Source organism: Calypte anna, chromosome Z (assembly GCF_003957555.1).
Source record: "Calypte anna isolate BGI_N300 chromosome Z, bCalAnn1_v1.p, whole genome shotgun sequence".
NCBI classification, from domain to species: Eukaryota; Metazoa; Chordata; class Aves; order Apodiformes; family Trochilidae; genus Calypte; species Calypte anna.
In genome coordinates this window covers 10,478,638-10,503,719 of record NC_044274.1, presented here as the reverse complement: position 1 = coordinate 10,503,719, position 25,082 = coordinate 10,478,638, and the positions used below count along the sequence as shown (strand labels likewise).

Genomic DNA, 25,082 nt, shown 5'->3' with positions numbered 1-25,082 from the left:
CCTAAACTGGACCAGGGTCCTCAGTGGAGATGGACTCTTGGCACCCACCACTGCACCAAGCAGACTGAGGAGACGACTGCTGCACCCTCTTCTCACAGGGACACACCTTCGTGGCCTGAGCACCAAGGGATGGGTAGGCAGGACAAGAGACCAGGCAGGTTATGAATTAACATGTCCTGTGCAAAGCACCCCACTTGGCAGGGCATCTCCCTCCAGTTTCCTGGCACTGGGAGGCTGTCCCTGTCATCCAGACCCTTGGATTCATACCTCTGGCACCAACTCTGGGCACTGCTCACAGGGTTGCTGCCTGCAGGCACACGGGGCAGGGTGCAGGGTAGCATCATGTGTGCCACACAGCAGGGACCACCCTGGATGGGATCAGCCCAGATCAGCCCCTTGGTGGCACCCACCAATCTGGGTGGCAATGCCAACGTGATCAAGTTCAATTAATTCCTAACGGAAATAATTAAATAAAATGAAACCTTGCTGGGTGAGCAGCCAGCTCCCTGAAAGCCCTGTGATGGGACTGGGGCTAACTTGGAACCAGGGAATGAGAACAGGGCTCAGAAAAAGGCAGAAAAATGTTACCCAGCTTATGTGTGGGTCTCTCTAGGTCTTTTCAGCATCGTCTTTTCAGCCCCCCTGGCTGCTCTCTGAGCCCTGCAGCACACAGGTTGCAGTTAGCAAGCCCAGCTGAGATCCTGCGGGCCTGGTCAGGCTGCTGCTCCATCTGGAGCATTTTCTCCAGCCCAAAGAGCCCTCTTGGCTGAGCATTTCCCCTTGGGAGCAACTCCTGTCTCTCTCCAGACACAGCCAGCTTGCAGCTAAGTGTTTGCAGGTGGGATGTGTTAGGCATAACAGGGTCAAGGGGGAGGATGTTCCCCCAGGATGCTGCCTGGAGCAGCTTCCTTGTAGGAGCTGGAAGGATGCTGCCCTAGGCTCCTTTTTAGACAGCAGAAAAAAAAAGAGTCATAGGTGACAGCATCCATCTCTCTCCACACATGCCATGCCTGCTTGCAGCACTTCTGAGCTGGGCAGCTGGGGGACACATCCAACATGAGCTGTGGTGGGTGAGGAAGTCCCTGAGCAGGTGCCTGTGGCTCAGCACCAAAGTGCAGCAGCAGATGGGAAATCACACTGGGACTGGGTCCAATGGGACACAGACAGGGAGAGCCAGTGTGGGGGGACACTGGGGAGGTCATGGGGGAGGTGGGGGGGTGGATGGACACACAGCATCAAAAGCAGAAGGAGAAATTCCTTAATCCGTGTCCCCGCCACACAGACAAAAGTTGGAGAAAGGCTGCACATGGTAATTTTTTTGGCCCAGGGGGGTTTGTGTCTCACTGCCTGCCTTTGTGCACCTGCCAAAAGTCACTCTGTCTGGCTGTGAAGTGCTGCCCAGATTAATGAGGGCTCAGTAGCCAGTGCAATGCGGAGCTATTAGCATTGAAAAAAAAAAAAAAAAAAAAAGAGAGAGAGAGAGAAATGAATAAAAGCCCTTAGCTCTTGAACCCAGTAATTCAGCTGCCAGCTTGCTGAGGACAGCGTGGGCTGGGATCTCATTCACTGCTGGGGCCACATACTCTCATCACTCTGCTTGGAAGCGTAATGGGGGCTGCCAGGGACAGACAGCCAATGCCCACCCACAGCACCAAACACCAGGATGAGCCCAGGGGCTGGTGCTAAATTGATGGAATGGGGACAGACACCCAGGGCAGGTGGAAGGGAGGATTTCCTGGTGCTCTGCTTTCCCCCATCCATGCTGGTCTTCCCTGCATGTGTGCTGGAGGTCTGGGGACACCCACAAGAGACATCCACACCATGGGGACATCCCTGTGTGCCCCTTGTCCCACTACCTGCCTGCAGAGGGGTGGCACTGCCTTGCAGTGCTTGGCACAGTAGGAGTTAAAGAAACCATTCCTCCTTGGGCTCCCCTCACTACCACTGCCCCCAGCCCACCCTGCCAGGGTGCCCTGGCAGTAAAAAAGGTCACTGTGCTCTGTTCCCACCTGAGCTCTGCTCTTAGTCCAACATGACCAGGTAGCAATTACTTGCAAACAGGGTGATGCACAGGCAGGTCTGAAGCCCAGATGGCTTTTGGAAGCAGATGGGGAAGGGGAGTAAGAAAATGCTAACTGGCCCTGCCCCAGCAGCTGGGCTGAGGGCTGGTGTGTGTTGGAAGGAGGGGGAGGGTGAGAAGGGGGGGATCAGATGCCTGTCTCCCTGCATGCCACATGAAAATGTGTTTGCTGGCTCCCCCGTGGCGGCAGGGGCTCTGCTTTCCATTCCTTGACACCTCCTGCTCCCCAGCTCCTGATGTGGAAAGGGGGTGCTCCAACTGCAGGGAAGCTGGCAGTGCAGGGATGGGGGGACTGCTCACCCCTCTGTCCCACGGCAGGGATGCTCCAGCTCTGTTCACACCAGGGCAGAGCCCACACGTCTGTCCCCTGTGTTGCATCAAGTCCAGACACATCTTCCTTCCCCAGAATAAAGGGAGCACCCCCGCTCCCCCAGCTATTGTAGGGGGAACATGAAAAGAAACTCCTCATAAGAGCACAGCCCAAGTCTGCCCTGCATCTCCCATCCTTGCCTCTCGGATTCTCCCCAGGTTACAATGAGGGAAATGGGAACTGTGAGGGGGGGAGGGAGAAGGCTCAGTTTTGCATCTTCTTTTCCCTGCAGCAAGTAGCCAGATCCTGCTATGTGGCTGCAATGAATTGTACGGAGACTCGTGCTCCACAAGTTAGCTGCTGTTTCAGGTGCCTTCAGTCCCTGCAAACTAAAGGTAGATCTCAGCCAGGCTCCCACCTGCCCTGGGGAACCAGCTGAGCCACAAGCAGGGGTAACCCCCAAGCAAGCCACCCCAATGCTGGGAAGTGCAGCAGCATTGCTGCAAACAGGCACAGCAAGCAGCCCGCGAGTCAATGTCACCAGGAGGAAAAGAAATGTTTCGCTTTTTCCCTTTCAAAGCCACGTCTGGAGAGCATACAGGTCCGACATTCATTACTAATAAACGAGCCCCCAAATACCTCCTCCTTCTGCAGCGCCGCAGGAGTCAGCTGGGATAACCCCAGACAAAACTTTCTGCCCAGACTCTGGAATAACTAAAAGCTCTGTTAAAGTGAATGATCCCCCTAATTCTCTGCCAGATGGGTAGTGGAGGAGCCCAGCAGAGCCTGAATTGTGGTCCTTGCTGTTTCCCCCCATGAAAAGGCTGCAGTGCCACTGCTGCACGTAGCTCAGCCACACTGTCAGTCCAGGAGGACAGGTTATCACAGGGCTCCTCTGCAGCCTGGGCTGTGTCACACCAGATGCAGCTGAACTGCTCCCTTCTGGCTTAAAATAAAAAGCATCTTTGAATGCAGAGCTGTGAGCTCATTAACAACAAGGCTCCTTCTCTGGACATGCTGTCCCCTCCTGCCAAGTAACAACTGGCAGAGCTCACTCCTGCCTGCTGCTGTGGGGAGGATAGGATCAGGGATGCTCTGGTGCTCAGCACCAGCTCTAACCCGGCCTGACACTGGCATGTTCAGCCCATGGATCCATTCACCATGCTGATGCAGTGGGCTGGGGGGAAAGCAGGTGAATGCAGTTTGTGCAAGGGCATCACAGGGCATGGGCACCTGCCTGGCACGGTCTCTGTGCAGGCAGGGAAAATTAAGCTTGCTGGGTCATCCTACCTGTGTGAAGGACTGTGAGCATGTAGGTGAGCACAGGCATAGGGATGCATGCATGAGTGCTCTGATGCTCAGTGGTACCTTTGGACACATGATCCTAACGGGTGCTCAGTACTTTTAGCTCACTAGCAGTTCCCAAGGAGGCTGAGAACATCTAGACACTGCCAGCCCAGAGTCTTGAGCCCACTTCCATCCCTAGGGCTGCAGGGGGAAGATGATAAGGGTGATTTGTGAGCGTTTCTCACCTCCATCCTTCACCAAGGCAGTCTCTGCTCCATCCCTGCCTGTCCCACACCAAGCTGTGAGTGGCACTATTACAGCCTCAACATTTTACTCCCATCTATTAATTTTTTAATTATTATTTATTTATTTATTTATTTTCCCCCCTTATTTTTTAATCACTGACTTAGCAGCCAGGAGGGAAAGGGAGGGAAGTGCTGCAATAAAAGCTACCAGGCGTGAAGCTGTAACCCAGCTCACTCAGGGTGACCTCCCCAGCAAGGTTGTTTTGCAAAGAAGGGGAGTGCAGGCAAAGCAGCAGAGGCTTGGGTGGCAGGGAGGGGGGGAGGATGCAAACAGGCACAAAGAAGTGTGCCTGCTGCAAAGTGACATTGCCACTGTGCTGGCAGGGACACAGCTGCAGTAGGTGCTGGCACTGATTGCCTTCCCCTTTCTCACATTAGCACACACTTTTAGGCTATTTCAGGCTGCCTCAAGGCAGGAGAGTACAGAAACAGCCCATGAGATTCACCTGTTTGACAAAAAAATGTTGCTTTGCCTTGGGGGATGAGCCTGAGCCCACCCTGGCAGCCCTTCCTGACACAGGAGTGACAGTGACCATCCCAGAAGACCATGCCCTCCTCACAACAGTGAGCCCAACTGGCAATACACTCCAATTGCTCATTTGCTCCCAGATCCCCATCATTTGCCATGATCAGAGCAGCTCAGCAGCAGAGGTGGCACAGATGCATCGAGGGCTCTGTGGCCCCAGCTCCTCCTGTCCCAGGATGGTGGGAGCACCTCTGCTTGCTTTTCCAAAGAAGGACGTTTTCAGCCTTTGCAAACGCTCAGGGACGTGGCTCTAACGCTTCCAAAACAGAAGAGGAAGGAGAGAACCCAACCACATTATTAGCTTTAAATATCTCATGACCTTTTACTGCAAATCTCGAGATCTGAGGCGCAGCCCGGCTCACGGTTCGTTAACATTTCATGTTGTCAGCCCAGCCAGTGGGTTCAATTAGACTTCACGATCTGCATCTGCAAATTGCTTGCAACCCACCGGAGGAAATCCTCCCTCGGTCTGGCTGCCAGCTCTGAAGCAGCTTAAGAAATACCTCCTGAGCCTTTGCCACATTCCTGGATGCGTGCTGAGCACGGTGGTTCTCAGCACATGAGATCTCCCTCCCAAGCACTGGCAAAAAGGGGAGTTTCTGCTCCAGGAGATGATAGGGTCTGGGAGGAAATTAGGTGCAAGACCTCCTCCTGGGCTCCCCAGAGATGCTCAGGGATGGTGCCCGGGCACTTGCCTGCATCTTGGGGTGAGCGTGCAGACGTGCTCGCGGGGAGATTGCATGTGTGAGTGTGGCGACTGCTGCTGCTGCGAGTTAACTGAAAGAGCCTGTAAAACCAGAAACAGGCTATTAGCAATCCATTAGGAAAGGGTATCCAGTTCCAGCCTAGGTAAGCCATTAGAGGAACATCTGAGAGCATTAGGAGAGCTCGCTTGGGGCCAGGATGGGGCTATAAAACTGAAGAGGAAACCACGCTAATCTGGCTTGAATTACAAACTTAAAAGCAGGAGAAAAATAAAGGATGCCCTAAACATTTAATGTTTTATATTTAGGAGACAGAAGGGGAGATTCTGCCAAAAAGAGAGAATAAAAAAACCTGTTTGGGCTACAAATAGCCTGTCTCTCTTTTGGAAGCAGAGAAGCCACCAGCCCCTCTTCCAGAAAGGGAGAAGCGTTGCTTGAGTTTTAGTGTGAGCTCAGTGCTGGTGGGGTGAAGGAGAGTCAAAGACAAGCCAGTGTGACACCATGTGCCAGGGCTGCATCCCGAGCAGCTGGGAAATGCCTGTGCCCAGGCTCGAGAGAGCTGCTGGGAGGCAGCACGATGGTGCAAGGAGCATCCGGCACACGCCCCACTGCACGCTCACATGGAAACTCATCATCATCATCTCACCACAGTAATAATAATTCCCAGAGCACATCAGTGTAATTCTCAGAGCAAACTGCAACTCTACAGCTGCTAAGCAGCCTGAGTGGAAAGGTGCTGCTGAGCAGGCAGGAAGGGATTGCAAATGGCATGCTGGGACCCAAACCCACTTTTGCAAATCGCTGGGAAGGGGATTCAGGTGTTCCCTCAGCTTTGGGTCAGTCCCAAATATTGCTTGATGCAGGGTGGAAGGATGGACACAGCATTGCCCAGCTCTCTCTGGGAGGGGAAACTACATTTATGTCAATCTCATGCAGTGGTGGTCTCAATAAGATGCACCACTCCTGCCATGGACATCTTTATTTTCTGGTGCCAAGGCCTGGCATTATAAAAATCCTGACAGGAAGAGCCTATGATAAAGCAGGAGCTGATTGAATTAGGCCCTAAGGTACTCAACAGCTCAACATCCATCTGATCCTATTAGTGCTCATTGGGCCCTGCCTGCAGAGGTGCCATGCACAAATCAGACCCTGCAAAGATAACAGGAGGCAGAGGGCAGAAAGCTGCTTCTTCTGCCAAGAAATGCCATGTGTAAGCAGGGCCTGAATGGATATTCCTGGTCTTGGGGAGTCTCCAGTGGTCCCTTGTAAGTTTGTTTCCACAGGGATGCTGAGCTTCCTGCAGAGTTGCCAAGGGGGTGTCAGAAGATACTTAAACCCACATGGGTGGGTTGGCAGCTACTGGGTTCAGTGAGGGGGACTTTGGGCACAGAGCAGTGTGCCAGAGCATGAGGGCTGCTGGTGGATGACTTCTCCTCTCCCTGGGTTCCCAAGCTGCCCTGTAGTCAGTGAGCAGGCTTTGTGCAATGGTGGCAGGAGCCCTTCACCTTGTTAAGAATTAAAATACCCCCAGCCAAGAGTGGCATGCATGACTGCTGCATCCTGTTTTGGGGCACTTGTCCTTTTTGAGAGACCCAACACCACTACCCCTGGACAAATTGGATGTCCAAGCAAGGCTCCTTCCCTCTTCTGCCTGGATTTGGAGGAAGAGAGCACTCCCCCAGACGCCAACAAGAATAGGTCAAGCAAAGCAGAGCCATGGTCCCACCATGCTGGCATTGGCAGAGTTCATTTTTGGGTGCAAACCCCTGTATCTGCAGGGTGCTTGGCTGGGCTAAGCAGTCTGAGCTTGCCAAAGAGGGTCTGGTGTCAGAGCAGTTCTGGCTGCTGTAGAGCTGCCATCCCCTGCTGTTTGGGAGATGATTGAATCAGGCTTTGCAAATAATTCATCTGATGAATAGTGGCAGTTTTCCTCAAATCATCCACAAATCTGATTTTTCATTGCCTAGCTGGTGGGGCAGAGAGTCAGAAAACAAGGCTGGTACCTCACTTGCTGAATGCTTCCACTTTCACACGAGCAAATTATTCTGCAAACACACTTCTCCACCTGGCAGTGATGTGGGACATGTCTCATGCAAGGAGATAGTGATTAAAATCTGTACCCAGAACTGCTGTGCCCTCCAGGGATGCTGGGATAGGAGCCCCTTCCAGTCCTCCTAGCACCCAGCATGAGGGCTGAGCCGTGAACTCTCTCTGCTGCTCAGGCTATCTTTAAATAGCAGAACTTGAGTTTTTACTGCCCTAGAACTACCTTCTCTAGCTAGGGTGGCCACTGATGTCACCAACCCTTCCACATATTTCCCACTATTGCTGCTTGCCCCCCCAAAACTGATGGTGAGGCCACACTGTCCCAATGGAAGCCCTACTGTGAGGAGACTGGTGTGGCTTGACTCCACCAATATACCTAATACCCCCAGTGATGGAGGGACTGGCCACCCCAAGGGTGTTGAGGTGGGAGGCAGCTCACTGGGTCCAGACCCCTGCATTTGCAGGGTGCTTGGCTGTATCACATGGTGGCAGGGTGAAGATACCAGTTTTTCCCACAACCACTGCACAACTTGAAAAAATTGGCATTCTGTTTCATTTTTCCCATTAATTCTTCCCCCCCCCCTTTTTTTTTTTTCACAGCTTCTACATTTTGAGCACTCCTCTCTGAAGTGGAAAAAAATCCCAAAATAACACAGCAAACTGTGTTATTTTTATAACTGTTTTTTTATACCTTGGGCTGCCCCATGGATGCTCTCCTGTTTGCAGTGAAGGCAAAACAACAAGCAGCAAAACCCTCTCCCAACCCTCCTCTGATTCTCAAAGCTGTCAGGAAACTCTTCAATCTGAAACATGACCTGCATCATCAAAAAAATCCAACCAACACAAGAAAAGAAAAAGTTGGCAAGATATGGAAATCTTGCGGAGACAAAAGCAGTGCCTCCCATCCCCTCTCTTGGACATTTCTCTTCCCAAGAAGAGATGGGAGGAAAAAACCACCACTTGGCTGCATGACACAGGTGCACTCCCCATGGACTGTGTGCTGCCTCCTATATGTCTTTGGGTTTTTTGGTGGGGGGTGAAATTCCTTATCAAGGAAAGCACTTAACTGGCTTTCTCCAGGCCTAGCTCTGTGCAGAGGGGATGCTGGGTGAGCAGTGTCAGTGTTGCAGCACACCTCTCCTCGAGAAGATTATTTTCCTGCAGAAGTTGTGGATGCAGGCAGCACACAGAGGGAAAAAAAAAAAAAAAAAAGCCCATTTGTTATCTTTGTGCAGCTAACAAATGAAATCTGTCCTCTGGGTTTCCAAGGATTTCACTGAATATTTTTTCTTTTAAAGAAGCAAGAAATAAAAGTAAGAAATATGATAACATCACAGCAATCACTCCGTGACTATGCTCTGAGTTACAGCAAGCAGTATTTTATCTTCAGTTCAAAATCTAAATGTGGCAGTGGCGTATTTAAATATGGTGACATTTATACCTTAAATGCCTTTTACATTTTGTTGGCAGGTTTTATATAGAATATGTGCATGGAAAGTAGACAGGGACTGTGGGTGAAAATGCAGAGTAGGGAGAGCCTGTGGAGGCATTTGTAGGCAAAATGCGAGTTAAAAGAAGAGAGAAAGGAGGAGAGATGGGGAAAGAGAAGCAGATCTTGTTTAGTTGCAAGTAAATAGGAATTTTTCAGAGTTCCTGACTACTTGTCCCTAGTGCATCTTGGCCCCAGTCATCAGCTTCCCCCACTCCCTCCCGTCCCAGCCAGCTCAGCATCTCTTACGTGTTGCCACTGGTCCAGGATGAGGGGCCGATACCGCAGGAAGAACTTGAGTGGGAAAGACTCAGGATCCGGCCACGATGAAGGGTTTTGCCATGACACCTCAAGCCTCCGAGGATTATTGGGCACAGGTTTGGCCACCACACTCTCCGGAGGGTCTGGTTTTACTGGAAGAGAAGAGGGTGCTTGATAAAGCTTTGCATGTGGTATCCTTCCCTACACCACTTGGCACAACTGGCTGGGATTTGCATCACATGCTTTCCGAGGGGAGCAGCCAAAATGCAGAACATCCTTTCTGAAAATTAATTAGATGCAAATCACTTCTTCTTGTCCAGGGCAGTAGTATTGCTGTCCTAGCTCAAAACAAACACTGTCAGGGAGGCGCCAGTGCTGGAGACACATGGGAACCTGTCCAAGGCAGAGACCATCCCCTCTCCTCAGGGCTACTTAGATCAGGGTGTAGGACACCAAAAAGCCTAAATCCTGCACTTCCTTTGCATCTCCTGATTCCTGTGAGTCTGAACCACATTCAAGTCCTCTTACATTGCAGTGACGTGGCAGAGTTTGGCCCTTGGGTTTAGGGCTGGGGTTTTGGGACATTTTATATGCCAAGGGTGAAGGATTGCTGCTACTTTTAAAGTGCTGGGAGCAAATTGCAGACAGGCTGTGATGAATGGCATTGCCCACTGAAGTGAGCCTCACTCCTCACCATGAGTTTACTCAACTCTTGACAGCTTGAACTCCCAATTTGCAATAGCAAAGCTCAAAAAAGTCAAGAGATTTGGGTATATCCATGCTTCTCCTTTTCCCATGGCCAGGAAGGAGCTCAGTGCACAGCTGTGCCTGGGGTGTAAGAGAGCTCCTGGTGCACATGAACAGCAATCCACATGAGTCCTCATATCCTAGGAGGGCTCTTAGCCCCCTCCAGAGTCCACACGTTCCTGGACTGAAAGAACTCTGGATTTAGTAATGGTCCTTTGGCTCAAGAAGCAGCTTCAGAAGGTGCCAGCATCAGACTCCACTCCCAAGCATGGAAGAGGAAGGGAAGCTGGGGCTGTGGGGGGCAGCTCTGTGCCTAGCAGAGCTCCTGCCCTGCACTCAGAGGTCTTCTCCTACCTGTGGATGTCAGGGCAGTGAATTCCACAAAGAGGACACTCCCCAGCCCTCCCTGGGAGAAGGAGGTAGTGATGGCAAATGACCTGCTCCCTCCTAGCCTTGCCTGCAGTCCTGTCCTATGCATGAAGGAGATCTATCCCTCTGCTTGAAGATATATGGGACCAGGCACTGATGTGGGGCCTGTCTGCTGCAAGTGGCATTGTGTGTGTGTGCCGTTCACTGCCATCTCCACTCCAGATTGATGGTGGCATCTCAGCAACTGTCCCCAGAAAGAGGGGACACTGAACCACCTGAACCACCACTGCTTACACCTCTTAGGAGAAACCAGACTGTGATGCTTTCAAACTCTTTCTTGGCTGCTGGTGAAGCAGAGGGGGCCACAGAAAGCAAGAAAGAGCTCAGCCATCTTGGTGAGACCAGGAATTAGCCCTGTTACTCCTGATATGCACCCCATCATCATCTCCCTCTCCCCAGCCCTCCTGCTCAGCACCCTCCTGCAGTCCTCCTTTACTGCCATCTCCACACCCCCACCACCACAGCCTCTCCTCCTGCCACCACCTTCCCTTTGCTGCAGTGGGTGCAAGGAGGCCTTAGCAGCTTTCTCCATCCCCAGAGCATCCACAGGTTGCTCCCAGAGGAGGAGGAGGAGGGGAGCAGCTAGTGAGCAAACACCCATGGGCCTGACCACAGCTGCCTCATGTGACCTTCTGGCTCCCACTGACCCCTCTCTGTGGCAAGGTGGAACACAGTTTTCCATTTAGAGCTTTATCCTCAGCAGCAGGGGTGACTTGCTGGGGCTGAGCTACTCCAGATGGCCGCGCAGTTTTTCTACTCTTTTCGAATCTCCAGGCTTGAACTGGACATCAGTTTCCATCAGCAGGGACTTGGAGTCCAAACGCACATGGAAAAGTATAAAGCCAGTGCTGGCTCTGCAGGCTCAGCTTGCAAAACAGAAGTCTGGCTGAACAAATGCAGATGACACCAAACTTTGGCTCTGAGGTGAGGAAGTGGAAAGAAAAGCTCTGGGCTGGGGATGGACGAGGTGGAATATTCCTTGGGGTAACACAGGGAACCTGGCCCTGCTTTTTGACATGCCAGCCTGGAGACATGGCACAGGGATGCTTAAATGCAGTTGTCCAGACAGGACAAATGTGCTTCGGAAGCAATGAGAAATGCCACTGTGGTGGGCTGGAGAATGGCAAAAAAAAAAAATGTTGCCGGATGCTGTGGTGGGAGCTACCTGCCTGTTTGGTGACCCCCAGTCCTGCTCCTGTGTGTTGGGACTGTCTGTGGAGTGCAGGGTAGGGCTGCCTAGCTCTGACTGAGCATTACAGAGCCCAGACATCAAAAGGGGATGTGCCTCCAGCCCAGGCTAGTGAGCACAGCAGTGACAGCCCCTCCAAAAAGGACAAAGCCAAAGTTGCTCCTGCCACATCCCTCCAAAAGTGGTGGGGATGCAAGAGCCAGGAAAGAGGATGGCAACTCCAGCAGCTGATCCAGCAAGGACAGACCTACATCCTTAGGACATACCTCACTGCACCATGCTCATCTGGGCAAACATCAGGGCTGGTACTGCAAGGGGCAGCTGAGGAGCAAGGGGACATGGCCTGTGCCCAGCTCCCTGATTCCTATGTGACCTTGAAGGGGTCCTTTACCCTCTGCAGGCTACAGGGTCCCAGCTCGACACATGGGGACGAGTGCTCCTCCTTCCTCAGCCTTTGTCTGCCTCCATTTAGCCCACACATTGTGAGGAAGTGGCTGCTGGACTGCACATCAGTCAGCATAATAAAGCCCTGTCCTTGGTGAGGGCCTGCAGGCACTAATGTAATAAAAGCCATAATAGTAATAATAATAATAATAATGGACAATGGGCATTAGTCTGAGTACTGGTTAAGCAGCTACAAAACCAGATGTAATATTATCCCTTATCCAAAACATTCCCTGTGAAGGGCATATGGCTGGGAAGCAGCTCACAGCTCTTCCTTCCAATTTGGTTTTCAGCTGGTGCATCCAAGCAAGGTCTTGGTGTGGAAAAAGAGATTCAGGGAGCAGCTTTTCTTAAAAGGTCTGCACACTCACACTTAGCTGTGAGTCTTTGGCTACCCGTTGCCCTTGACTACTGCAGGACACATCTTGAAATGAAGTCTGTGGTTCAGAAAGGCAGCTGAAACCAGCAGCACGGAGGGGCCCATCACCCTGTCTCTCCAATGAGTGCTAAAATGGATCCCTTGCGGCTGTTAAATATCCCCTGGCATTTTCCATGAGCAGAGGGATATTAAACTCCATGTCTTAGCCAAATGTCAGTCTAGGTAATTTAATTCAGCCTCCCTAAGTAGTATGAATTGAACTGACCTTCTGCGTAAGCAACTGTATACCCATGTTCAGAGACTGTGAATTTTGCACAGACACAGGCATGTTTGTCCTCAAACAGCCCCTCTGAGATGCTCTGTGTCTTAATTGCCCCAGAGCTGCAGGATCAAAGAGTCTTCCCAAGGTCACACAAGGGATTGGTGGCAAGAGTGGGGAATGCATCCATGCCTGCAAGGTCACATCTAAGGCTGCCTCCCCCCTTATGATGCTGTGCATCTTCTCCTGATCATTTGTCCTGTCTCCTCACACAAGGAGAAATGTGCAGAGGCAGGATGTCAGTGTTGCTGTGTGGCAGTGATGTCCCTGCTTTCCTGGAGGATCTGTGTGCCAGCTACCTAGTTCTCAGGGTGAAACTCTAGTGAGGAAGGTGGAATTATGTCCTGGAGAGCCATAAATGTTCTGACTACAGAGTCACCAGTCCTCACAAGGGAGGTGCACAGCTCCTGACACACTATCTCACGCCTCCCTAGTGATCAAGCCCTCTCTTCCTCAGCTCCTCCACCCCCTCTCCCACCTCCTCTTGCCTTGGGCTGGGGCCTTTATGTCTGCACGGCTTTACAGAACCTTGCCCTCACCACTCTCACGTCTATTATTATCAATACCTTTGCAGAAACTGCAATCATGAAAACAATTTCCAGGAGTGAGACGGGGAGGAAGGCAGCCTGAATCTCCTTGTGATGAGAGATGGGCCAGAGGGATGGAAAACCTTGTCCAGTTATCATTGAAAATGGAAATGCAGAACCACCCCTCTCAGCTGGCTGATAATCACCAGCATGACAAGACTGCCAGCAAAGCAAGGGCTCTGGATAGCCAAAGAAAGTAAGTAGTCATTTTCTACTCAATTAGAGCCCCTCTTCTGAGAAGCTGGGGAAGGGGTTTTCTGCTAAGGGCTCCAGGGAGGGAGGAAGGAGAGAGGAAGCAAACCCAAAGGAGGTCACTCCTTCCCAGGAGGCTTTCTGTGCTTGCTCAGGCTGGGTGGGTGGTCTGACTCGGTAGTGGGTCCACTCCTGGCTCAGGCAGCACCAGGAGGGATTGCTGCTGGCTCTTTGTTGGCTCCAGGCTGCTCTGTGTCCCCAGCAGGACACAAGATCAGGGCTTCATGCCAGGGGTTTAACTTCTATGTAGAAGGTGTGGCAGTTTTATCTTGGTTAGGTGGAAAAAGAAGGCACATTCTGACTTCCCCATTTTAGAATCATCATCACGCAGATGATGGTTGATGCTGTCTCTCCATTTCAGCAGGATGCACGCACGTGTTGCAGTGATATTATGCAGTTTTTCTGATGAGCAGATGCAATGGCTTTGTCCTCAGCCACAGATTTAAGATGAGATTTTAGGCCAAATGATGGTCGTAGAGACTCCCGGGGGAACCTACTGGGTGCTAGATAACCAGGGTATCCCTAACAAGGTAGGAACATGGCCAAGAGAGTCATAACAGACACTGAAATTCAGAAGCTTATGCAAGGAGAACAGGCAACCAAATTGCCTGGCAAAATACTCTAACGTGGTGCACTTGTTTTAATTGGAAACACCAGGACAGCCCAAGGAGAAGCTCCATTCAGAGTAGGTTGATCAGTGGCAGCTGAGTTCACCCTGTAATGACTCTGCTTGAGCACTCAGTCATCACCGTGTCTGTGCTTCTTATGCACAGCAGCTGTATTAAATTCTGAGGTGGGCAATCTCATAGAAGGTGGAGATTTTAAAGTCACTGGATACTGAAGCATCTGTGGGAATGGTCACAGGACATAGCCCTTCTCATCAGCACCAGCTTATTGTCCTTTCCTCAGATGTCACCTCAGAGGGTATTAGAGCATCTGCTCAGGGGTGCTGGGGAGACTTCACCTCCCACCACAACTGCTGGGACATGGCCAGAAATCCTGCCTGTCCTGCTCTGGGTGCTCTTGCAATAGGAAGTAACATCACTCCCACACTGATAGCAGGCCCAGGGCAACACTGGCCTCCCCTCGCTGCTCCTCACACCCAGGCTGAGTTCAAATGGCTGAGCTGGATCTGGCTTGTGCTGGTGCTGGGGTGCCCGGGGCTTGCAGCTGGATGTGCTTCCCAGGGGGGGTTACTCTTGTGTGCTGGATGGAGGACCAGATGTTTGGGAATCCAGGCAGGGCATGGGTGGGATGCAGATGTTACAGGATGATGCCCTGAACTCCTGCAGGAGGGAATGCAAGGAACTCAGAAAATGCAGCTTAATTGCTGCCCTGGGCCCCACAGGCTGGAGGTTACCTTCATTTTTAAGGAGTGTATCTTCCACAAACACAAGAATTTCCATTTAATGGCACCCTAGTGACTTAAACTCCACTGTTTGCCTGCTCAGCTCCTTGTCTTGCTATCAGTGTTTGCAACCCACAAACAAACAAAAGCTCTGGACATGGATGGTGGCTTCAGGGGCATGGCAGGACAGTCTCTGCTCCAAAAAAATTTCCCCACTCTGTTTACAGGCGGAGCTTTGCTTCTTGATTGATCTTTTCCAGGATTTGGGGTAGAAAAGGAAAATCCAGGGTAGTGGTGGAGCTCCTCTTCTTGTATGCTGGCACTTCCAGCTGCTCAGGACTGGCACATGCAGCACACTGAAGGCAAAGACTGGCTGCTGGCTGTACTGCAAGGATTCATTTATTTGTTTTTCTGGTCCAGTAATTGCCATGTGTACCCAGCAAATTGTTTTTCGACATGTTCCTAAACTCTGTTCTCTTCCATTTTTCCTGTTCTGTGAGGATGGACAGTGCTGTCACGGCACCAGCTGTAATCTGTCTTTGGCTTGAGGCAAAATCCCTGTGCCCAGCTCCCTGCTTTGCTGTGTTTGGCACTGAATTGCCATGCTCATCTTTCACAGTTGGAGAAGCATCCACACACTGGGTCTGGACACATTTAGGCAGCACCCCCATGGCAGAGTCGGTTGCATGGACACCCAGACCCTTAGGGCTCCCTGCTTCCTCTTCCACATTACAGCATCCATTGCCCAGCTGGGGCACTGAGGAGGTGCAGAGAGGGGAATCAGGGTTTTAGGAGCATGCTAGGTAAGGGCTGCTTGACAATGATTTCAGGAGGGCTTTATCCTGCCTAGGGATGGGGGCAAAAAATGAACTCCTCTGAGGAGACATTTTAATTTCTCTTCCAATCCTAATTCCCACGACTTTGCTTCCAGCACAAATGCCAAACATCTCTTTTAGACATATTCAGAGAAGCAAGAAGGGCAACACCATTTGAACCACACCAGTTTCACAGCCCTTTGCCCCAGTACATAGCAGCCACTTCCTCAGCCCCTCAGCAGGGAGGAACTGAGCAGCCAGGGGACACCTGGACCACTGGAGTTGGGGCCAGCCACAGCACCAGCCCAGCATGGAAGCTGCCTGTGGCCATCATGCCCAGTTCCCCCAGCATGCTCAGGTGCTGGCACCAGTAACAGCACGGCCAGGAGAATCAGGGGAGGCATGAGGAGGATGCCAATGGGGCTCAGACCCCGGTTCCATCTCATGCATAGACAGGCAGAGGCTTCACTTGGAAAACCTGCCCCTTCCCTGGCTCCTTGTCAGAGCACACCAACCCCAACACCCTCTGGGAGAGGACAGTTGTTTCCGTGGAAGTTACCTATGGCGAACTCATCAAAGGTGAGAGTGGTGGAGTTTTTGCCCAGAGCATTCGTGACTGTCAGAGTCACCTTGTACTTCACCGTTGAGAAGAGCTGGAGGTATCTGATGTGACACCTGTTTTTGAGGAACACATCCTTCTCGCAGACCATCTCCCTCGTGCCATGTCTGGAAAGCAGGGGTAAGAAGAGCTGTTACTTACTGTGCTTGGGGTGGGGATGCACCCATGCCACTGCAGGCAGAAGGAGCAGTGCTATGTTCCCTGGTTCACCAGCCCCTGCTGCAGCCAAAGAAATGCTTTCCTCCCGACAGAGAATTTTGCAGGCTCATGTGTGAGACATTTCATTCCAAGCCTGCATGAAGAATGGGGTGGATGTCCTAATGCTGGTCCCAAGGGAAGCATGAGACCCTGCTGGGGTTGGCTCTGTCCCTCCAGTAAGAAGAACTTAGAGGAACTCCTTCCTGCTGGTGACACAACCTCCCAAAATCTAAGGCATGGCACCAGCCATGAGCTGTGCCAGGTCTCAGGGATGGGGTGGGAGATGATGCCATGCCATGCCATGCCCAGTTCTAGGTAAGGGATTTGCAGCAGAATGGAGCATGGCTGTGCCAAATGAACAGAAAAACAGTGGGCACTACCTCCACTATGGACAGGGGGTGCAGAGAGGATGGATGGACTTAGGGGATAGGGGATCAGGGAGTTGGAGACTTTCCTCGACCCCCTCTGGAGAACGTGGAACTTTCCTGGGACAAACTCCCAATGCCAAGCATCCAGTTTGTATGCCCTGGGTGCATTGTCCCCAGGTCCATTTTTTGGACATATGTTCATATATGTTCCTATATGTTCAGCAAGGGTCAGACCCTTCAGACACTTCAGGGCTGCTGAAGAGACTGACTGGGACCTGCTCCAGGCTGCAGGGACAAAATGTCTTGCTGCTCAATTCCCTGCCAGGGAATCACTTACATGACAGAGATGTTGAATGAGTTGGGGATGTAGGTAGGAGTGGACAGGTGCCAGCTGCAGTAGAAACCCTTTGGGTAGTTGTTGGACCGGCACATCAGCAGTGGCTCCTTTGGGGGGGCTGCCAGGGAAGAAGAAAGAACAATTAATTATCCACTGAGAAGAGAACTTGTCACCAAGTTCTGAACCAGGGGGATGTCCCACCACTCTCAGCTGCTGCCATCTCAGAGTTTATCAGATGGGGCTCCTCTGGGGCCTTGGTCCTGTGTCTCCTCATGAGGTCCTTCATCAAACCTTCTCCCTTAGCAACTCACCAGTCCTAATGTGAGAAATTGTGGCAGAAGATGTTGGCAGGAAACAGGGAATTTGTCATCAAGGCTACTACAGAGACATTGCTGGTGGGAGGAGGTGCTGCTAAGTGACCCCACTAAGCCAACAGCCATAATGGCTTTCTCTGCCTGCCCTGGGGAGTCTTAAACTTCTTGTTGAGAGATGTTCCCCCAAAAGACCCGAGACCCTTAAAGGGAGAAAGAAGGACCACTTATGACAAGATGAGGAGGAACAACCTGAAATCAGCAGAGCAAATTCAGCTCTGGAGGAAGAATGGTGGCATTAACACTTTCAGCAGCAGGATAAAGCATCCCACCCCAGGGCCCTGCCTCCCAGGAGACAGAGAGGCTCTGGAAATGGGATGGCAGCATTCAGAGGGAAGCAGCCTAAATCTGGCCATCTTATCTGAACTGACACCAGAGTCAACTCCTCTTGATATCAGGACCTTTGCATTTAGCAGAGTTTGGCTCTAACTTTCTGCAGCACCTCAGAACGGCACTTTGCCATTAAATACATTTCCTGGGGTGGATGTGCACCAGGGTTCACTCAGAAAGGCTGCTTTAACCTGCTGTGGTCCCTCTTTCCCTTCCTTCATGTCCTCATTCCCACAGACACACCTGGGATATCCCAGCACACACTCCTCTCTCCAGGCAGAGGTCTTAGAACCTGTCAGCCTCAGTGCAAACTTCTCTGCTCCTCACTTCACCATGGTCCTGGTGGCACTCCCCTCACACAGCTCACTCCTCTCCTCCTTGCTGCTGAGGCATGAACCCTACTCAGTCACATTAACAAAAATGAGATGTAACCAGGAAGCAAGAGTTCAGGGAGCATCTCCAGGCTGGGAAACTCCTACTGAGGGCTGCAAGGGTAAATCACAAGTCCCACAGCACCATGCGTGCACCACACCTTGCTGTGGAGCAGCCCATACTGATGCTGGTGCAGGAAGGCATGCACCAACCTATCACTCCTCTGTGTGCCATGCTAGAAAAGTAAAGAATGCAACGATTTGGATAAGTGTGCACCAGTGAAGCCAGCAGCGCCAGAGGATGCCAAAACACCAATGCAAAATGGGACAACCCATTTGCAGCCATTTCTGTGCAAATCCCTGATGGGCATGCAGCCTTGCAGGGATGATGGTCTCCTGGAGGTCTGCTCACATGTAGCCCAGGCCTTGGGTGGGTAACACGCTTGGGCACGGCCTTCACCTGCTCGACTGTAAGGGGTGCCCAGGGGTACAGCAGGGCCCTGGTGGGAAACCCCAGCCTGACCACGCATTGCTGAGAGAGACAACCCAAATGTTTTGCCATATGCATGGACTGACAGGGTGGGTATGTGGGATCCTGGATTTGTGATGCACAGCAGAGCCCATGGCCAGAAAATTACAACAGGTTTTGCTCGAAAAGGTTTCTGGGGGGATGCCACAGGCTCCAGCTACAGTACTATGCTGAAGAACGTGGAAGGGAAACTGAGGCTCAGAGCTTGCATGAAACACTGGCAGCTCTGGGGCAGGGCTGGAGAGGGAGCAAACAGATGGGAAGAGAGCCAAGGGCAGTGGGAGCAAGGAAGAAGGAGGGGGATGGCTGGGAGGGGAGGCTGTGCTGGTACCAAGGTGTGTTCCTCCTAATAGCTATTTCAGCCTTCAGCTGGCAGACGAAGGCCAGAGCCTGGTTAATGAGCCTCCCAGCTAAATTATTCAAGCAGACCCTCTGCAGCCAAACAGAGTGCCTAATCGCAAGGCCAGAGGCAAAGGCCTGATCCTTGCTGCAGCTCCATCCTCATCCTCCTGCTCGACGGCTCCTTAACCCCTTCCCTGCCTCACAGCTGCCCCCAGGGAGAGGCGGGGATCAACGCTGGGCAACATCGCCCTTCACAGGGGCCAGAGGGACTGGGGGGAGGATGACCACACAAGGCTCGGGGGCACCCGGGAGGTGTTTGGGAAGGGTGTAGGGGTGCAAGGGATTTAGGGACCGCCTTTGGGGTCCGAGCGGCCGCGTGGTGGCAGTGTGGGCTAACAGCACCCGCCTGGCACCCGGCAAGCCGGGCTGGGGCTGGAAATACTGCGGGGAGGGGAGAAGGGGAGGATGGGGATGCTGCCGTGAGCCTCTTGCCCTCTTGCTGCTTGCGCTCAGCTGCACGACACCAGGAGCCAGACGAGGCTTCAGTGAGCATCCCCAAAATCCTGCACGGTCCCTGCCCGACGAGGAGGCTCTGCCCTACCTGTACACCCCCAGGCGCTGCGCTAGTGCTGAGCTGCAATTAGTCCATCAGAGCATTGAGACATCTCTCCGTTGTCTCTTTGATCACACTGGATCCGGCTCCTGGTGATCTATGCTAATTCCTCTGCTGAACTGGCTGGAGCGGGCTCATGGCTCCAGGTTTGCTTTGCCCGGGGAAACGGGGCAGCCCAAACTGCCTCCCACTTCCATCCTCACTCTGCAGCAGCCTTTGAAGATGGCCCATTTTCACAAGTTTCAACGCCTCGACAATTCTGGCCTTCGCTCCATGATCAGAGCTCCAAATCTAGCTCCTAGGCTCTGTGCCCACAGCATCTTCCATCTTATATCCTCTGGTGCCTTTTAGCAAGCCAGAGGTAAAAGGAGAGCCAGGGGAAGGGGGGACAAAATTACCCTTTTATCTCTGACACCCTGCTGCCCTTGCTGCAGCTGAAGGGATGTTGCTGTATGCAGCCTGTCTTGGCCCAGACTTTGCCCTCCCTTTCAGGGCAGGAACAAGGTGTCTCATGGGGACGCTCCTATCACCCCCATCTCTCCGAAGAGACAGCATTTCCAGAGCCACAGGGATGTCAGAAAACGACCACACTTCCCACCCTGGTGGGCAGAAAGTCATGGAAAAGCCATGCAGAATCACCCCATGGGAGAGTGCAGGGCCAGTGCAACATGCCACACAGGGCTGTGACCATGACACCATGAGGGTGACAGTGACCATGGCCACCAGGCCACAGGGGACAGGGCTGCAAGCCCCTTCTCAGCTGCCATGGTGAGTTGGGAGGGCTGTCCATGCCCACTCAGCCACAGTGTCTTCTCCAGTATCATGGTAGAGTCCCCATTTTCCTATGGGAGACGGTGGCTTGCAACCTCGTTCCTCTCCCCTCCTCTCCCAGGAAAGGCACTCACCAGCACAGCTCATCCTGCCCATCAAAGGCTCTTAAAGAGAGAAAATAAAATTGCAGGCTCCAATCGATCTGGCGCTCAGTAATGCTGTCTTTGGAGGTGGGCCAGCCGGTCCGGCCGACAGAGAGAGCAAGAAAGGCAGCGGAGGAAAACAAGGCCATCAAGGGAGCATTAAAGGCTTTTTCTGCTCTAGGGCTTCGGGCAGTGCCTCTGGGTGTGGGTGTCCTGCCCAGCCTCCCCCCTCTCCCTCAGCCCATGTCCAGCTCTCAGAACTTGCAAGATGCCAAAACCAGCCCGAGGAACATGTTGCCCCAGCACAGGCACTTCTCTCCATGCTCCTGCATGCAGCCTCCCTAATCCTGGCAAATATTTACTTCCCTGTCGCCTCATGCAGCTGCTGAACTCTGTGAAGGCAGAGATCCTTTCCTTTTTCTGCAAACAGAGCCTGCCCTCTCTAATCTGTCTATTAACCTCTCGCATGGCAGGAAGCCACTTCTCCCACACACTCTGCTGATGTCCTCTCTGCAAACCCAGTGTCTTTAATGCCCAGCTGTGGCAGCTTCCCAGTGGTTCAGGCTGCAAATGGCCTGGATGCAAAAGCTCAGGGCAAGAGGATAAAAGGGCTGAGCCAAGGCCAGGCACATCCCACTTGGGCACGCTGCTTGCAGGGTGTGTGATGCTCCAGCAAAATTCGGAGCTGCAGCAGCCACTGACAGGATCATCATCTCTGCAGACTCCACAGAGGACTGGTGGCAGGGATGAGGTGGGCTTTCCCATCACATGATTCCACAAGCTTTGCATCCATTTGACCACTGTCTCTCTGGATTGTTGGAAATAGCTGTTGCTTGACCGAGGTGAGCACAAGTGCTCCTCAAGGATGAAACAGCTCTGGATGCAGACACAGATTTTTTTTCCTTCTCCCCATCTCAAAGCCTAGTTGTCCTTGTACCCTGAGTCCCACTGTGCAGGGGAAAAGTGTGACCAATCCATTTTAGATAACACTAAAAATGATCTACAGTAGCTTTTCCTAGCCGTGCTAGGTCATGAGATAATGGATATTAAAATTGTGGCATTTTTATATATAGAAAAGTTATTTTAGGTCATTTTAGAGGTTTCTGAAATGGATCAGTTATAATTTTCCTCTCCTGCTGAGGGCGGAATGTACTGAAGATGACTTGCTCCACAGGTGGAGGAATACAAGAAGTAGTACCAATAAAAGTTTTAAGAAGACGCTCAAGCACTTCTGTAGGAGGTATTTCTCCTGGTCCACTCAGAGCACATTCAGGATTGTTGGGGCTTACTGACCCTACAGTGTGCCTGTGGGATCACCTGCATAACTCATCATCCCAATTTAGGGTCAGCAGAGCATCCAGGGTCCATGAGAGCAGTGTGCTTGCGATAGAACTACACACAGTCCATGGTCCTTGCTGACAACCCCAGCACCTAGGCTGTTTGGCCACCAGACTCCCACCATTAGCATCCCTGACTCTTCCCAGTACCCATGATCACTGTCTCACCTCTTGCCTGTGCCTAAAATGTCCTCTTTACCTGATGAATTTTGCACATCACAGCCATGACCTTGCAGGCAGTGGGTATGTGCCAATAAGCCAAAAGGCAACCAAGAGACAGAAAGCAAAGCTGCAGAGGCTGGAGGGCACAGAGGGGACCCACTGGGTGTGAGGTGCTAGTGCCAAGCATGCAGGCACATGGGCACAAGAGCATCCTAACCCCACACATCTGTGCAGGCACACAGCCAGGTGCTTTGTTATGGGCACACTAGCTGCAAGCACCATGCACTAGTTACCTAGTGCTTTTCTGGAATTGTCTGTTTACAGCAGGCTGGTAGGGCACAGTAAAGAAAATGATGATTTATATGAATAAATCATATTTATACTGCCCAGTGGACCAGGGGAGCATCTGCCTGCCATGTACCACCTGTGATGGAGTGCAGCACAGCTGAGGCTGGGGTCAGTCCCTTCCATCACTCCAGATACTGGGATGCAGCTGTGTTTTGCTGCTGGAGAAAAGGATGGAGGTGAAGCTCTGATTTTGCACTGCTACTCCTTCTCCAGGGTGTTCTTGGATAAGAGTGAAGATGAGGAGGGTTGCAGAGGACAGCATCAGGGTGGTACAGAGGCAGGTGACACTCCCCTCCATTGTGGTTCATTTGGAACATTACATTCATAAGCACCACTTCTTCAAAAAGCATTAAGAAAGTTCTTAAAAAAATGCAGGAACTTTCATGTGAGAGAGACTTGGAGAGCTGAGGGATGCAGGGACTCAGGGCAAGATGGGCTTGTCCCTCAGTGGCTTGCTAATAGAACTGGAACAAGCAACAGGGGACAGGGTTTAGCTCACTTTCAGTCAGTCTAAGCCACCCTAACCTTAGCAATTAACATTTTTAGGGGGACGTTCCTCTCACCTGAAATTAGACAGTGAAAACTTATCCTTCTGGAGCATGAGCCATCCCAGATGAACACCAGAGACAGCCACATTCAGCCAGCACCTAGCCCAGGCTCAACACCCTCATGCTGCAGTCTCTCACTGGGAGCTCCTGGAAGGGGACAGGGAGACCTGCAGCTGTCCCCCAGTCCTGCTGCCAGCTCCCCAGCCTCAAAGAGCATGCATTTATTCCCCACAAGGATCCTAAGAAAAAAGTGGACTCAGCAAAAGATAAATTTCTTAAAGGCCTTATTTTGCACTGATTAGGGCTCATAAACCAAGCTATGGATTTTCTCATTTCCCGTGCAGAAAATACAGTGTGTGTGTTGAGAGGCAGTGCTGTAAATTTTTGGATGAGGAATTACTTACAGAAAAGAGAGAGCTCAGAGCCCTGTGGTGCAAGATCCTAGCCCTAAAAGCTGCCTAACCACAGGACAGCATGGTAACAGGCTCACCAGAGCTGGCTCCAGTCTGCACTACGCTACTCACGGTACAGCAGAGATGCTCTTCAAACCTGACAGCTCTCAAGCCTTAAAAAAATTAGCAAGCCTGATTAAACAGTGAGAGGAAAGAGCAAGAGGAAAGGAGCTCTGGACAACTGTAGCATGGGGTGGAGTGGCCAACTGGCATGGCAGCCCTCTCCAGAGATGATCGCCAAGGTGTGGGATGCTGCTGGAAGCTGATTTAGGTGGGTGAAGCATCCTGCATTCACAGCAGATCCCCTTGCAGACACCCCCCAGCAGTGCTGCCCCAGGACAATGCCCACGCAGCTCCTTGGAGATCCCCCCTTGCACATTGGCATCCCAAACCCAACTGTGATCCTGCAGGTGTCCCCGTGGGCTGGGATGCTGGGCTGGGACCCACAACGCTGTTAGGGATGGTGGGTGCTTCACTCAGGACCCCACCATAACAGAGTCCCTCTTAACCTCCCCACCCCCCCACACTGCAAACCCAAGAGCAGCCTCGCTCCAAAACAGTATTAAATATTGAACAAAAAGAAAGCAAACCCGTTATCTGGGATAATTGGGAGTAAATAAAACATTCAACCAAACCGAGTGCAGCTGTTTCTACTTGGAGCCGGCACAACAGCAGGGAAGCCAGCTCAGCTACTCCACGTCCTCGTTACGGCAGCTGATTATTGTTTTGTGTATAACAGTAGCAGGGCCAGCCCTGGAGCGAGTCCGGGACTCGCCGTGCTGGGAGCGGCACACGGGGAGGGGCACACCAGCCAGGATGGACACGGCGGGAGCCACAGGCACGGGAAGCCCTTTTAAAAGCACTGGGGGTTTGCTCTCCAGCCCGGGGAGTTCACGGCGAGGCCGGCTTTCCTCCCCCAACACCTCTGCGAAGGGATTTGCATGTAACATAAACTGTTTCAGAGCCAGGTCACCGGTTCACACATAGCCTCGGGCAGTAATGACCAAACCTCCTTCCTAGCTGCTCTGGGATCAAGCGTGCTGGGCCTCCATCCAGCTCCTGGAGACCTGAAGAGCAGTTTGGGGTAAGAGAATGTGCAGCTCCCCGGGGAAGGTGACTGCAAACCAAGATAAGGGAGGCTACAGGGACAGAGAGTGCATCGCTGCCCACAGCTTGGGGCTGGAGCATCCCGAGGTACCAGGCTGCAGTGCCCAGCTGGTGGGGAAGGGGCTGCAGCTCCTGTCGGGAAAACAAGGGGCTGATGTGCTCTTTGCCTTGACAGTGAGCCCTGGGGCTTTCCAAGCACTGAGACCTGGGGAGTAAAGCTTGATGCCCCCACAGCTTCCCCCCAGATGCTGAGCACAATGCCTCTAAAATGTCCGGGAAGGATGTGGGGCATGGATTGCGTGGGGTCCCTGCTAAAATAGTTTCTGCTTCCAGGGGACCCCTCTCCTGAAAGTGGTGCTGGATGCACCATGCCAAGGTAATACAGGGGGAAAATGCTTCCTTGCATCCACATGGGTCCGCCCAGCACCTGCTCCTCTACCCAAGGAGCTTGTGGACAGTACATGCAAGAACACAGGGCAACCTCAGTCTCCAGAGAGAACTAGCTGACTCCCTTGTTTCCCCTGGGCAAAAGGCTTAATCAGAACAACCCCAAATTGCTCTGAAGCACTGTTTTCTACTATGCCTGGCATCAGCCCACACAAGCTGTGGGCTACATACA

General features: G+C 52.2%; 1 protein-coding gene across 2 annotated transcripts in view; it reads right to left on the bottom strand.

Annotated features, from left to right (window-relative positions):
* Nucleotides 1-25,082, bottom strand: part of CNTFR (ciliary neurotrophic factor receptor) — a 192,150-nt gene that overhangs the window by 6,595 nt on the left and 160,473 nt on the right. For both annotated transcript variants that reach the window (XM_030467803.1, XM_030467804.1), the window contains exons 5-7: nt 17,040-17,157; nt 16,077-16,243; nt 8,997-9,160 (exon numbers count right to left, since the gene is read on the bottom strand). In XM_030467803.1, the coding sequence (XP_030323663.1) occupies nt 8,997-9,160; nt 16,077-16,243; nt 17,040-17,157 (449 nt within the window). The remainder of the gene's footprint in view (nt 1-8,996; nt 9,161-16,076; nt 16,244-17,039; nt 17,158-25,082) is intronic.